Genomic DNA, 14,643 nt, shown 5'->3' with positions numbered 1-14,643 from the left:
TACAACACATTTGTGAGCAAAGATAGACCTTATGGAATACAAGGGATAATAGGAACATGGATACAAAATTGGCAGAGTGGCAGGAAACAGCAGTGTTGAATGGTTGTTTTATGAACTGGAACAAGGCTTATATAGTAGAGTTCTCCAGGGATCAATGTTAGGATTGCTGTTCTTTCTGATGCATATTAACAACTTACAACTAGATGTACTGGGCACAATTTCAAAATTAAATGATATGCAACTTGAAAGAATTATGAAGAAGATAGTGGAGAATTTCAAAAACCCAGACAAATTTGTGGAATACGTGGACAAATGGCAGATGAAATATAATGCAGAAAAGTATGAAGTGAGTACACTTCAGAAGAAGCTAGTGAGCAATATTTAGTATAAACATGTAGAACTAACTTTATTGTTGACAATATTCTTGATGAGTTTAAAAAAAAAAGTTGTTTTTTCCATAAAAGTCCCAGTGGAGATCATGGCATTTTGTATGTGAAAGTACAAATTGTTACTGCGGCATTTGTAGTCTGTCTAAATTATATTGAAAAGCATGTTGTTTTTGCGAGTTTTGAATAGTTTAAAAGTGATAACTTCCTATGAATGCATTCATTCTATTTCCTGTTTACTAATGGAAAATTGAGATAAAACAATTTGATTTTTCAGCTTTACTCCCTTTATTTCCAACTCCAATTAAACAACTAACAATGGAGGAGATTCTGCAAATATCTCTACCCACAATGATGATGGTGCCTAGCATGTATGTGCAGAAGGCAAAACTAAAGCATTTGAAACCATCGTCAGCCACAAGTCCCAGGTAGATAACCCACATTGGCTTCTTCCTGAGGTTCCTATCCTCACTAGTACCATTCTTCAGTCAATTAGTTTCACTCCGTGATATTTAGAAAAGATGAGTACACTTTATACAGCAAAAACCATGGGCCTTAATAATATTTTGGTTCTGGTGCTGAGGACCTGTTCTCCTGACTAGTCACACACTGTGCCACTCAATTCCCATACAGTTACAACATTGGAATCTATTTGACAAAGTGGAATATTGCCCAGCTATGTTCTGTGCATAAAAAAGCAGGATAACTCCAACCCAGCCAATCACCACCCTAATTAGCCTACTCTCAATCATCAGAGTGATGGAAAGCTTTATCAGCATTGCTGTTGAGCATTACTTAATTATCAGTAGGCTCTTTATTGATGCTCAGCTTGAGTTTCACTGGGACTACTTGGCTCCAAACCTCATTAGGTTCCTCAAACCTCTAAACATGGATAATAGAGCTGAATGGAAACAGGCCCTTTGGCCCAACGTGTCCATGCTGCCTTTTTTAAAAACCCTTAAACTAGTCCCAACTGCCTGCATTTGGCTCATATCCTTCTATACCCATCTTATCCATGTAACTGTCGAAACACATTTTATAAGGCAAAATTGTACCTGCCTGTACTACTATGGCAGCTTGTTCCAGACATTCACCACCTCTGAAAAAATTGCCTCTCTGGACACTTCTTTGTATCTCTCCCCTCTCACCTTAAATCTATACCCTCTAATTTTAGACTCCCCTACCTTTTGGGAAAAGATATTGACTATCTAGCTGATCTATGCCCCTCGTTATCTTATAGACCTCTATAAGATCATACCTCAGATGATCCAGAGAAAAAAGTTCCAGCCTCTCCTTATAACTCAATCCATCAAATCCTGGTAGCATCCTAGTAAGTCTCTTCTGCGCTCTTTCTAGTTTAATAATCTCCTTTCTGTAATAAAGTGATCAGAAGCGTATACAGTATTCCAAGTGTGGCCTTCACAATGTCTTGTACAGCTTCAACAAAACGTCCCAACTCCTGAACTCAATGAAACCAAGCATGCTGAATGCTTTCTTCACCACACTGTCCACCTGATTCATCCAGGGTTCCCTACGTCTACCAGTTTTACCCTTCACTCGAAGAGGAATGTGTTTACCGTGAACCCTGGTTAACACACTTTTGAAAGCCTGTTACTTACCAGATATCTCTTTGCCTTCCCACAGACTCCCCCCAGTTAACTTCTGAAAGCTCCTGCCTGATGCCATCAAAATTGGCCTTGGCCCAATTTAAAATTTGAACTTCTGGGACAGTCCTATCATTCTCCATAGCTATCTTAAAATTAATAGAATTATGGTCACTGGTCCCAAAGTGACCCCTCATTAACACTTCTGTCACTGTCCTTATTTCCCAAGAAGAGGTCAAGTTTTGCCTCCTCTTTAGTCAGGCCGTCCATACACTGAATGAGAAATTCCTCCTGAATACACACAACTTTCTCTCCATCCAACCCTCTAAAACTATGGCTGTCCCAGCCAATGTTGGGAAAGTTAAAATCCCTTACTTTTACCACCCTATTTTTATTGGCGCTATCTGTAATCTCCTTACATATTTGCTCCCCAATTTCCTGCTGACTACTGGGGGCCTATAGTACAACCCTACCAAAGTGATTTCCCCCTTATTTCTTAGTTCTACGTATATAAACTCAGTGGCTGAACCCTTGGATATGTCCCCTCTCAGTACTGCCATGATGTTTTCACTAATCAAAAGTGCAACTCCCCTCTCCTGTCTTACCTCCTGTTCTATTTTTCCTATAGCATCTTTATCCTGGAACATTGAGCTGCCAGTCCTGTCCCTCCCTTACCCATTGTTTCAGTAATTGCTACAATATCTCAGTCCTGTGTATCCCTCCATGCCCTGTTCATCTGCCTTGCCTGTCAGGCCTCTTGCATTGAAATAAATGCAGTTTAATCTGGACTTCCTTGCTCTCTGCTATGCTTTTGCCTGATCTATCTGGTACTAGGATTACTGACACTGCCTTCACTACTTAATGTGCTCCCTTTAACTTCTGTGCTGTCCTCAATCTTCTCTTTTGTCCCCTTACTGCTTTGGGTCTCCCTCTCTCTCTCTCTCTCTCTCTCTCTCTCTTCTCTCCCCCGAAACTAGTTAAACCCTCCCGAGTGGCTTTAGCAAATCTCCCCGCCAGGATATTAGTTCCCCTCCAGTTCAGGTGTAATCTGTCCCTCTTAAACAGGTCACCCCCTTCCCCAGAAGAGATCCGAATAATTCAAAAATCTAATTCTCTGCGCCAGCCCTCAAGCTACGCATTCATCTGCCTAATCTTCCTATTTCTACCCTCACTGGCACGTAGCATCAGTAGTCGTCTAGCAATTACTACCTTCACAGTCCTGCACTTTTTAGCCTTCTGCCTAACTCTCTATATTCACACTTCAGGACCTCACCCCTTTTCCTACCTATGTTGTTGGTACCAGTATGTGCAATGACCTCTGGCTGCTCAGTTTCCTTTCTAAGAATGTTCCACAACCGCTCAGATATCCTTGACCTTGGCACCAGGGAGGCATCTCAATCGCTGCCACAGAAATGCCTGTCCATGTCTCTAACTAGTGAATCCCCTGTTACTATAGCTTGCTTGCTGTTTGCCTGACCCTGAATTATAAATTATGGTGAGAGTTGACTGCCCTGCCCTTGACAGCAAAGCGGCATTTGAATGTGTGGGACATGGAGAAGCCTGAATGAAATTGAAATGAAAGCATTCACTGATGATTATACAGTATTTATTTCTATTCCTGAGACACAAATTGTCTGAGCCCTCACTCAGACCTGTAAGTCAAATTTAGAACAAAGAACAAAATCAGCCCGGGAAACAGGCCCTTCGGCCCAACGAGCCCGCGCCGCCATCTTAACACCACCAGTCGTCCCCCCCTCCACCCACGACCCCTGTCTAATGTTTTATGGCCATCCAGATTGAGGGAAATTGATTTAGGGACAATTTATTCCTGCCAATCAGCCTAACAGCACATCTTTGGGGTGTGGGAGGAAACCGGAGCACCTGGAGAAAACCCACGCAAGCGCGGGGAGAATGCGCAAACTCCCACAGACACTGGCCCAAATCTATGTGTCTGCACAGCAATCAGCGATAGTCACTGAGCTGTCATCTTGCCCAGTATCTTGTCCAGTTTAGGCACACACTAACGACATGAAGCACTAGGCCAATCTCGAACAACCAAGAGCAGCCCCAGTACGACCCATCGCGTGTATGCCCCTCGTTGGACACGAGGTGGACTGACTTAAAACCTGTGAATGAAAAGAGAGAGCTCTCTCTCTCTCTCCCTCTCTTTCTCTTTCTCTCTCTCTCTCTCTTTGGGCTAATTTGGGTTATTTGGGCTAATAAGTGGCAAGTAACATTTCTTGGAATTACTGTGGTACAAATGACCATCTCCATTAAGTGAGCATCTAATTACCTCCCCATGACATTCACTGGTTTACTGTTGCTGACATCTCCCACCGTGAATATCCTATGGTGGCTATTGACTGCAATTCTCACTGTTATGTAAATACAGTGGCTACAAGAACAGGTAAGAGGCCTGTTACTCTGCAGTGGATAACTCTCTCCCTTACTCCTTAAACCCTTTCCACAAACTTCAAGGCATAAGCCAGTAGTGTTATAAAATAGTCTCCTCTTGCCTCAGTTCCAACAATGCTCAAGATCCTTGTCAGCTTTCAGGACGACACGGCCCATTCATCCCCTTTAACACTCACTTCTTCCATCACCAGTGTACACTGACAACATTGTGTACCATCTGTATGAAACACTGCAGCAAGTCACCAAGGCTTCTTTGATAGCAGCTTTCTAAATTTGTACTTCTACCTCACTGAAGGACAAGGGAAGCAAATGTATGAAAAATCCACCAAAAGAGAAAATGCTGGAAAATCTCAGCAGGCCTGGTAACGTCTGTAAGGAGAGAAAGGAGCTCACATTTCAAGTCCAGACAACCTTTTGTTAAAACTAAAAGGCATAGAAAGTGGGAGGTATTTATACTGTAGGGTGAGGGAATGAACATAAGAACATAAGAAATAGGAGCAGGAGTAGGCCATCAAGCCCTTCGAGCCTGCCCTGCCATTCAGTAAGATCATGGCTGATCTGTCGCTGCTCAGTTCCACTTTCCCGCCCTCTCCCCATAACCCTTAATCCCCTCTCTTATCAAAAACCCATCAACCCGCGTCTTAAAAATATTTAGCGAGGCAGCCTCCACCACTTCAACGGGCAGAGAATTCCAGAGATTCACCACCCTTTGAGTGAAGAAGTTCCTCCTCAACTCCGTTCTAAACCGCCCCCCTTTTATCTTGAGGCTGTGTCCCCTAGTCCTACTGTCTTTTTTGAGCGGGAAGAGTCTCTCCACCTCTATCCTATCCATCCCATTCATCATCTTATACGTCTCAATGAGATCTCCCCTCATTCTTCTAAACTCTAACGAGTACAAGCCCAGTTTATTCAGCCTCTCCTCATAGCTCAACCCCCTCAACTCCGGTATCAGCCTAGTAAACCTCCTCTGCACTCCCTCCAAGGCCAAAATATCTTTGCGCAGGTGCGGCGCCCAAAACTGCACACAGTACTCCAGCTGCGGCCTCACCAATGCCCTATACAGCCGCAGCAAGACCTCCCTACTTTTATATTCAATCCCCCTCGCTATGAAGGCCAGCATCCCATTTGCCTTCCTGACCACCTGCTGCACCTGCAAGCTGGGTTTTTGCGACTCATGCACAAGGACCCTGAGGTCCCTCTGCACCGTCGCCTGCTGCAGTTTTTCGCCCCGTAAGTAATAGTCCTTCCTACCATTCTTCCTACCAAAGTGGACCACCTCACACTTGCCAACATTAAATTCCATTTGCCATTTCCTGGCCCATTCGCCCAGCCTATCTAGATCCTTCTGCAGATTCTCCACACCCTCCGCACAATTTGCCGTTCCCCCAATCTTGGTGTCATCAGCAAATTTCGACACCCTACACTCGGTTCCCTCCTCCAGATCATCTATATAAATGGTAAAAAGCTGAGGCCCCAGCACCGACCCCTGGGGCACTCCACTAGTCACCATCGGCCAATCCGAATAGCTCCCATTGACCCCCACTCTCTGCCTCCTATTTGACAACCAATCCTCTAAAAGGTGAGCCATAGCCACAGAAACAAGGGGAAAAGAATCCTAATAGCTGTCCACAGAGGGAATAGAGTGTGAATGGACACAAGTCTAAGAAGATGATGGGGCGGGGGTGGTGGTGGTAATAGGACAGAGGTAAGATGTAGAAAAGGAGAAGTAAGGGAAGGGGATAAGGTAGCGGGAAGAGTGGGGGGGGGGTAGAAAAATGAAGAAAGACGATAAAGAAATTAAAGATAGTAAAAAATTAAATAAAATAGAATGAAAACAAAGGGGTCCAGGTGGGGTCGAGCAAATTATCTGAAGTTGTTGAATTCAATGTTGAGACCAGAAGGCTGTAAAGTGCCTAGCCAGAAGGTGAGATGCTGTTCCTCCAGTTTGCATTGAGCTTCACTGGAACGTTGCAACAAGCCAAGGACAGACCTGTGGGCATGGGAGCAGGATTGTGTGTTAAAATGGCATGCAACTGTAAGGTCAGGGTCCTGATTGCACACAGATGCTCAGCAAAATCTGTTATCCACCTATTTATTTTTTTAAATCTGTCAAAGGAACTAAGTTCTGTGGTTATCAGTTAGTGTATAATAACTCCAATGTGTGATTAATTTGATAATTCATCTTTTATGCTTTATGATCTTGGTCTACAAACTCAATGTTATTGCACTTTTATTCTCTCATGGGGCGTGGGCACCACTGGCAGGGCCAGCTTTTGTTTCCCATCCTTAATTACCCTTGAACTGAGTGGCTTGCTAAACCATTTCAGAGGCAAGTTAAGATTCAAGCATCTGGTAGGCCAGACAGTAAGGATGGCAGATTTCCTTCCAGATTTGATTTCATCCCTTTTCATGGAATTGGAGATGTTTCCCCTTCCTAAATGTCATTAGAACCTGATGGTTATTTTAAAATGCATTTAATTACATTATTCTAGTGTAAATATTTAAAATATATATCTGGTTTTAGATGCAGCATCCTTATGCCTTCAAATTTTGTTTAATAATCTCATACTTTTATTTCCACAGTTCAAGGGATTTGATCCCAATGAGTTGTGTGTAGCTACCCTACTTTTTGAGGGTAGTCGAGAAAAGGTTCTTCAACAGGAAAAGCATGTTTACGATATTGCTGCCAAAGTTGGGTAAGACTTCAAAAAATGAAAGTGGACTGTCTAGTGAATTCAAAAAGTTACTTTTCTATTTCAATTTATATACATACTGTTACATACGACTACCATGGAGACACGAAGAATCAATAAAGTTCTATAATAATTAAATACAATGTAAAGGAGAAGTCATTGTGTCTGAGATGGAGAATAAAATCAGCAGCTATTAAAGCTGTCCACAACCACTTTGGCCTTTTTACACATATCTGGATCCCGCTTGCTTTAATTTTTGCTGCATAAACACAGCGTAAGAAATAGGAGCAGGAATGGGCCTTTTAGCCGCTTGAACCTGACCAGCGAGTCAACAAACTCATAAGAATGTGGCTGAACTCGGCTGCAGTTCCCTGTGCCTCCCCCATAACCCTCAGCTTTTGGGCAGCTGAAGAATCAGTTTATCTCAGCCTTGATTATATTGAATGACCAATGTTGAATAGTGCAACTACTTCCTTAAGAATCAGTTCCAGCATTTTCCAAATGGGAAATGTTAGGTTAACTGGCCTATGGGCCCAAACGCTTTGCTCAGGGACAGATCTCAATTCCAACCCTGGTCAGACAGAAATAAGTAACACTTGCCTTCCTCTGATTTTTCTGGTCAATTTTCCAATGGAGGCTCCTGAAAAATTCAGTCTGTGTAGGAACACAGAGGAACCACATGGAAACTACAGTAGTAACTGCCATATTCTGATAAGAGTTTAAATGTCCCGAAGTAGCTTTAGAAAAACCAGAGCAAATTTAAGTTGCAAGATGCTAGGGTATTTGAAAGGTTAGGCTCAGTGATGTAGGTGCAAAGGGGGTAGGGTGGGTGAGGTAGGTGGATAGAGTGATGTGTTTTCAGATGTGGGGATTAGTCAGGTCAGATCAGGGGTTGTTGGGGTGGGTGTGAGGGGGGAGAGTTTGGTGTGCTAGTTGGGTTGAGGAAGATTGGAGGAATGGAGTTTGGGGGGAGGGGTGCAGCGAGTCGATGCTCTCATAGTCTTGCTTCATGTCATTACCTCATCATATTCCACTTTGTACCGATGACAACTAAATTCCAGCAAGTACCTCTCCAGTCTGGATGCAATGCCTCTAACCTTGGGCAGGCAGTGCAGCCTTTGGGCATCATGCAGAGAACAGAATAGATTCCTCCCAACTATCATCCCCAATCTCCGCTAAGTTGCTTTTTACTCCCTGCAGCTTGAATGGTCCCCCTGTACTACAAGTAGGGTGGTCAATTTGCTTGTCCTTCCTGCAGCCCCTGTCTCATCCAAACAAGCTTCAAGAACTTCATACCTGTTTGAACAAGTGCAAGCAATGAAACTCCTACATTGCTACATTCAGGGTCCCCATGCCTGCCTCAATAATAATAAAACGTTTTACAACACCAGGTTAAAGTCTAGCAGGTTTATTTGGAATCGTGAGCTTTCGGAGCAATTCCAAATAAACCTGTGGACTTCAACCTGATGTTGTGAGACTTCTTACTGTGCCCACCCTAGTCCAACGCTGGTATCTCCACATCATGCCTCATTAATAGTCATACCCTACACTGTCCCTGATCACAGATCTGAAGTATTTAATCTTCGGGGTATGTTTCCCTCTGAGAACGAGTGTCCTGTTAATGTCCGCCCTTCCTGATGAATTGCAGAGTCCAAAGTGTGACTCCTTACCAACTCCTAAGGTAAAGCTCCTTGAGCTGCAGACACTTAATGCAGATGTGAGTCACACTGATGTCGCCAATTCCCACATGCTAGTTCTGCAAAACATAACTGCTCTGCCGTGTTTTTTCTTTATCTAATTATATTTTTAAGTTTTGAAATGTCCCTCAATTGTCAATCTGTTTTTAATCTGCATAGTCTTGTTTATTTTACTAAATGAAGTCAGATGATTAAGATTTTTATTGTAATCTAATCCAGTCTTCATTGAACCCTTTATGTAGATTTTGTCTCATCCTGGACCTGCTCCTTGGCTATTGGCTCCCCAGGCCTTGAACCTTGAACTTACTGCTGCTGATGTTCACTGCTCCTCCAATCAAATTGACTGCATTTTTTAAATAATCGTCCAGTGATTTTTTTTTTATCACCTGTACACCAATGTCAAGTATAGAAAAACAGGCCCACGCATATGTTTTAAAATGCAAAAAGAGTACTGATTACTTGCTCCCCCCCATTAAAATGATGAATTCACCTAGTACCTTCATGAATAATACTTTTGATTTTGGTGAGTTGTTGCTTTGACTCTGGTAAAATGAATGCTTTTGATTACAGGGGCTTGGCAGCTGGAGAAGATAACGGGCAGCGGGGCTACATGCTAACATTTGTTATCGCTTACATCCGGGTATGTTGCTTGTAGATGTATTTGGATTTTCATTTTCAATTCAGCAATTTTGGTGTATTTTTGCTTGGACAGTGAAAACTTTTAGAGATGAATTTGGGGAAAAATTAAAAATGTAACCGGTTAAGAACTTTAAAGTTTTTTTAAAGTTTGTTTATTAATGTCACAAGTAGGCTTACGTTAACACTGCAATGAAGATACTGTGAAAATCCCCTAGTTGCCACACTTTGGTGCATGTTCGGGTACACTGACATGGTCGGTGCACCTAACCAGGATACCTTTTGGACTGAGAGGAAACCAGAGCACCTGGAGGAGATGCAGACATAGGGAGAACATGCAAACTCCGCACTGACAGTGACCCAAGCTGGGAATTGAACTCAGGTCCGTGGCGTTGTGAGCCAGCAGTGCTGACCACTGTGCTGCCCCTAGGTCTATCCCTGATGGCAATTTTCAATACAGAACCATCACTAACAGTTTCACATTAACATGCTTCTAGTCAACAATTTTTAACAGACCTGTTTAGTTTAAAACAATTTTTTCTTTGGTGTAAATTCTTAACTTTTTAAGCACCATTAATATTTAACTTGATGAGCTGAAAGTTCCTTTATTGTAACTAGAAGCTAATTATTCATCGATGATGGCAGGGTGGTAATTTCTCTTTCAGTGTAAATAATTCTATTTCTCGTAGCATGGATGTCCCATCTAGTGCTAAGGATGTGAATTCTTAAAATGTATTTGTGATTACTGGTTTGCCTCACAAATTTGATTGAATTCTTTGAGGAGATAACTAAGTATGTGGACGAAGGTAGAGCAGTTGATGTCGTATACATGGATTTTAGTAAGGTGTTTAAGGTTCCCTGTGGTAGGCTCATGAAGATAAGGATGTGTGGGATAGAAGGAAATTTGGCCAATTGGATAAGTAACTGGCTGTATCATAGCAGACAGGGGGTGGTGGTGGAAGGAAAATTTTCAGACTGGAGGCCAGTTACCAGCGGTGTACCACAGGCGTCGGTGCTGGGTCCTCTGCTATGTGATTTTTATCAATGACTTGGATGAGGTGACTTAAGGGTGGGTTAGTAAATTTGCTGATGACACCAAGATTGGTGGAGTAATGGATGAGGTGAAGGGCTCTTGCAGGCTGCGAAGAGACATTGGTAGGATGCAGAGCTGGGCTGAAAAGTGGCAGATGGAGTTTAATCCTGATGAGTGTGAGGTGATTCATTTTGGTAGGACAAACTTGAATGCAAATTACAGGGTCAACGGCAGGGTTCTAAGGAATGTGGAGGAACAGAGAGATCTTGGGGTTCATATCCACAGATCTCTGAAGGTTGCCACTCAAGTGGATAGAGCCATGAAGAAGGCTTATAGTGCGTTAGTGTTTACTAACGGTGTTTGAGTTCAAGAGCCTTGGGGTTATGCTGCAACTATACCACATTTGGAATATTGTGTTCAGTTCTGATCACCTCACTATAAAAAGAATGTGGAAGCATTGGAGAGAGTGGAGAGGAGGTTTACCAGGATGTTGTCTGGTTTGGAGGGTAGGTCTTATGAGGAAGGGATGAGGGAGCTGGGGCTTTTCTCTTTGGAGCGGAGGAGGATGAGAGATGACTTAAGAGGCTTATAAGATGATGAGTGATTGATAGAGTGGACGTGCAGAGACTATTTCCTCGGGTGGATGTAGCTGTTTTTAGGGGGCATAACTTTAAGATTCATGGTGGGACATAGAGAAGGGATGTCCATGGTAGATTCTTCACTCAGAGTGGTTGGTGTGTGGAATAGACTGCCTGCTGTGATAGTGGAGTCGGACACTTTAGGAACTTGCGAGCAGTTATTGGATAGGCACATGGAGCACACCAGAATTATGGGCAGTGGGGTAGCTTGATCTTGGGATTGGACAGAGCTTGGCACAACTTTGAGGGCCAAAGGACCTGTACTGTGCTGTTATGTTCTATGTTCTATGTTCTATGTTCTATGATGGAAAAACAAACACCGGTATTTCTACAAGAGACCAGGCTTTCCAACTGCAGGTCATTGAAAAAAAAATTATACCTTCATTTGTGAGCAGCACAGTAGTTAGACTTCTGCTTCAGCAACAGTGACCCGGGTTCAATTCTGGCCTCAGGTGACTGACTGTGTGGAATTTGCATGTTCTCCCTATGTCTGCATAGGTTTCCTCCGGGTGTTCCAGTTTTCTCCCACACTCCAAAGATGAGCGGGTCAGATTGATTGGCCATGCTAACTTGCCCATTTAGGGTAAGTACATGGGATTACAGGGATAGGGCCTGGGAGGGATTGTTGGTGCAGGCTCAATGGGCCAAATGTCCTCCTGCACTGTAGGGAATCTAGGATTGGCAACTTCCTCTAGGATCTGTCAGGAGAAGAGTCGAGAGGAAATGTGAGGGTGGTGCAGGTTTTGCTGTAAAGAAATTGCTATTCTTGATGTTAGAAACCTCCCAGCCTAAGCAAATGGTTCAGAATGTGTTCCCTCCAACCACCACTCAACTCTGGTGCAGTTAACCTCATGAGTATCTATACTCTGATGTTGTGCTCCATGATGATCTTTTCATTGCTATCAGCAGAATTCCTAAGTCAGGACATCTGCCTACAGGGAAATTTCAATGCAAGAGTTGGTGTGAACTATGAGGCATAACCCTTCTGCCTCAGACATCATGGCTTGGAAAAGATCAGTGAGAACAGCCAGAGACTAGTTGAGCTTTGTGTAATTACACCTTTCAGAAAGAAAATGCCACAAGATGTCCTGGAGACATCTAAGATCAGAGCTTTGACACCAGCTGATTTGATCATCGCCAGACATGACTCACTGAACAGCATTTTCAACACACCTCAGCTACCACAGCACAGACTGTGATGTAGATTACTCCCTGGTGTGGACCAGTGTTGGGATGTAACCCTTAAGTTTTTGCATTCAATAGATAGCCATCAAGCAGCTATCCATTCTAACCCCATTTTCCAGCACTTGGCCCATAGCCTTGCATGCTAAGGTCTTTCAAGTGCTTTTCTAAATGTTTCTTAGAAGTTGAGAGTTCCTGCCTCTACCAGCCTTTCAAGTGGTGAGTTCCAGATTCCCATCATCCTCTGCGTGGAATTTTTTCCTGAAATCCTGTCTAAATCTATGCCTCTTGGTTATTGACCCTTTACTAAGGGGAATGCATTCTTTCTACCTGTTCTTCATAATTTTTTACACCTCAATCACATCCCCCCCAGCAGCCTTCTCTGTTCCAAGGAAAACGACCACCTCTTCATAGCTGCCCACCTTTCAACATCAATCATACTACCTATTCAGATAAAAACAAAAGGGTCCTTGATTTGATTGAACATTTCCTTCTTGGAATAAGCACAGTGCAGAAACAAACTGGAATGTATTTGAGGAACCACCCACAATACCACATTCTCAATACATGGGAAGCAAAAGCATAGAAATGTTCACTGTTTCAAGGCTAATGTCATTTTTGTGGAACCTATCATTAAATCCATATGGTCCGCTCTTGTTAATTACAAGAGAGATCTGAGCAAGAAGACTCCAAATGCACTAAGAGATGCAGGCTGTTTGGAAGAGTGTTGGAAATGGCTTGTAGAAATGAAAATCTCAACTGGACAAGAAGTCATCTTAGAGAAAACAGAGGCCAGTGAATCATGCACTTCTCAGTCCACTCTGTTCCTCTGCAACAATTGTGGCAGAGACTGTTATGTCAGATTGGGTTCCCAGGTGATGGTTAACACAGTCACCCAGTATGGTGTAGGCCATCGTCATACAAGATGGAAGGCTGCCACTATTTTGGTAGCTGACAGTGCCAAAGTGCTGCTTATTCTGATAATGGGAATTTTTTTTTTAATATTTCAGAATCTGGGCTCTGTTTAGTAATATAAGAAATACCATTGCTAATACTGCATTTCATGTTCCTTAGGACTTGGGCATGGACTATTACATTATAGGAGAATCATTTGAAACCTCTGTTCCTTGGGACCGGTAAAGAATTCTTGTAAACGTTTCTTACTGAAAAGTATTTTTATTCTGTTCTGTGGTATTTATATGTTGGTTAATCTTTATCATAAATGTAATTTTTAGCTTCTACAGTTTTCTAAAGAAAACTGTTCAGTTTTAAACTCTGCAACACCACCAATATCTGCTCATGTTGCATCCATTGCCGAGGAGACCAAGTTGCACATTCCTCCACTGGCCATGATGATGGTCACTGAAATAGGCCCAACGCTACTTTAAAATTACCATTGCATTCTGGTAATCTGCAATCTGTCCAGGAACAGACATTAGGAATAATATCTACAGTTATTGTGCACTCTTATTGATAACACAGAACCCAAACTTGGACAGAATTTTACATCCCTGTCGTGGCACGGGTGGGGTCATAAAATATGAAGAGGCATTCAAACTCCATTGACTTTGGGAACGAAAGATCCTGCTGATGAGCGGGGCCATAAAATTCTGTCCTTAATGTTGAACTTCTGTTGGAATGTTTAAGCAGATTGTAAATTCTCAACATGCCAATTACTGTCATGTGAGCCACTTCATAGCAGATCAACAGACATTCATTCTATACTTCAGCTACTTGTGGTGTGGCAAGCTGAATCGAAGAACTCTCTTAACCTTTTACCAAGGCCCTCTTTCCCCCACTTTATTCCTTTAACCCCACACATTTACCATGGTCAATCCTTCTAACCTACACAGCTTGGGACACTAAGGGGTAATTTGATGTGGCCAATCCATCTAACCTGTCCTTGGAGTGTGGGTGGAAACCGGAGCACCCAGAGGAAACATGCGAACTCGGGGAAAATGTGCAAAGTCTACACACAGTCACCCAAGGCTGGAATTGAACCACGCCCCTAGTGCTATGAGGCAGCAGCACTGCTAACCACTGTGCTATTGTGCTGCCTATCAGTTACCAAGGGTTGGTAAATTTAGATACATATACATGCTAAATGCCCATTGTCCACTCATTATCTTTTTCAGTGCGCTAGTGCACTTTTGTGTTAGCAAGCATGCTTTTGAGAGATTTATTAACTTCCATGTGTCCAATATCTTCACTTTCTTTTTTAATATTCTAGGGCCACCAGAAAGCTCTTGCTTTGTATTTTTTGCATTTTCTGGTGCTTTTATTTTTCTTGCATGCAAACAACAGAATTACGAGCAATAATAGGCTCTTTAAAATTATATTTATGGAAATAGCCTAAGTT

At 42.7% G+C, this 14,643-nt stretch overlaps 1 protein-coding gene across 2 annotated transcripts in view; it reads left to right on the top strand.

The window, feature by feature from the left end:
• The window catches only part of agps (alkylglycerone phosphate synthase), a 136,848-nt gene that overhangs the window by 104,472 nt on the left and 17,733 nt on the right, over positions 1–14,643 (top strand). For both annotated transcript variants that reach the window (XM_080198912.1, XM_080198913.1), the window contains exons 14-16: positions 6,989–7,101; positions 9,366–9,435; positions 13,359–13,420. In XM_080198912.1, the coding sequence (XP_080055038.1) occupies positions 6,989–7,101; positions 9,366–9,435; positions 13,359–13,420 (245 nt within the window). The remainder of the gene's footprint in view (positions 1–6,988; positions 7,102–9,365; positions 9,436–13,358; positions 13,421–14,643) is intronic.

Source organism: Carcharhinus amblyrhynchos, chromosome 11 (genome assembly GCF_965287045.1).
Source record: "Carcharhinus amblyrhynchos chromosome 11, sCarAmb.v2.hapA, whole genome shotgun sequence".
NCBI lineage: Eukaryota > Metazoa > Chordata > Chondrichthyes > Carcharhiniformes > Carcharhinidae > Carcharhinus > Carcharhinus amblyrhynchos.
This window is presented reverse-complemented; position numbering and strand designations above follow the sequence as displayed.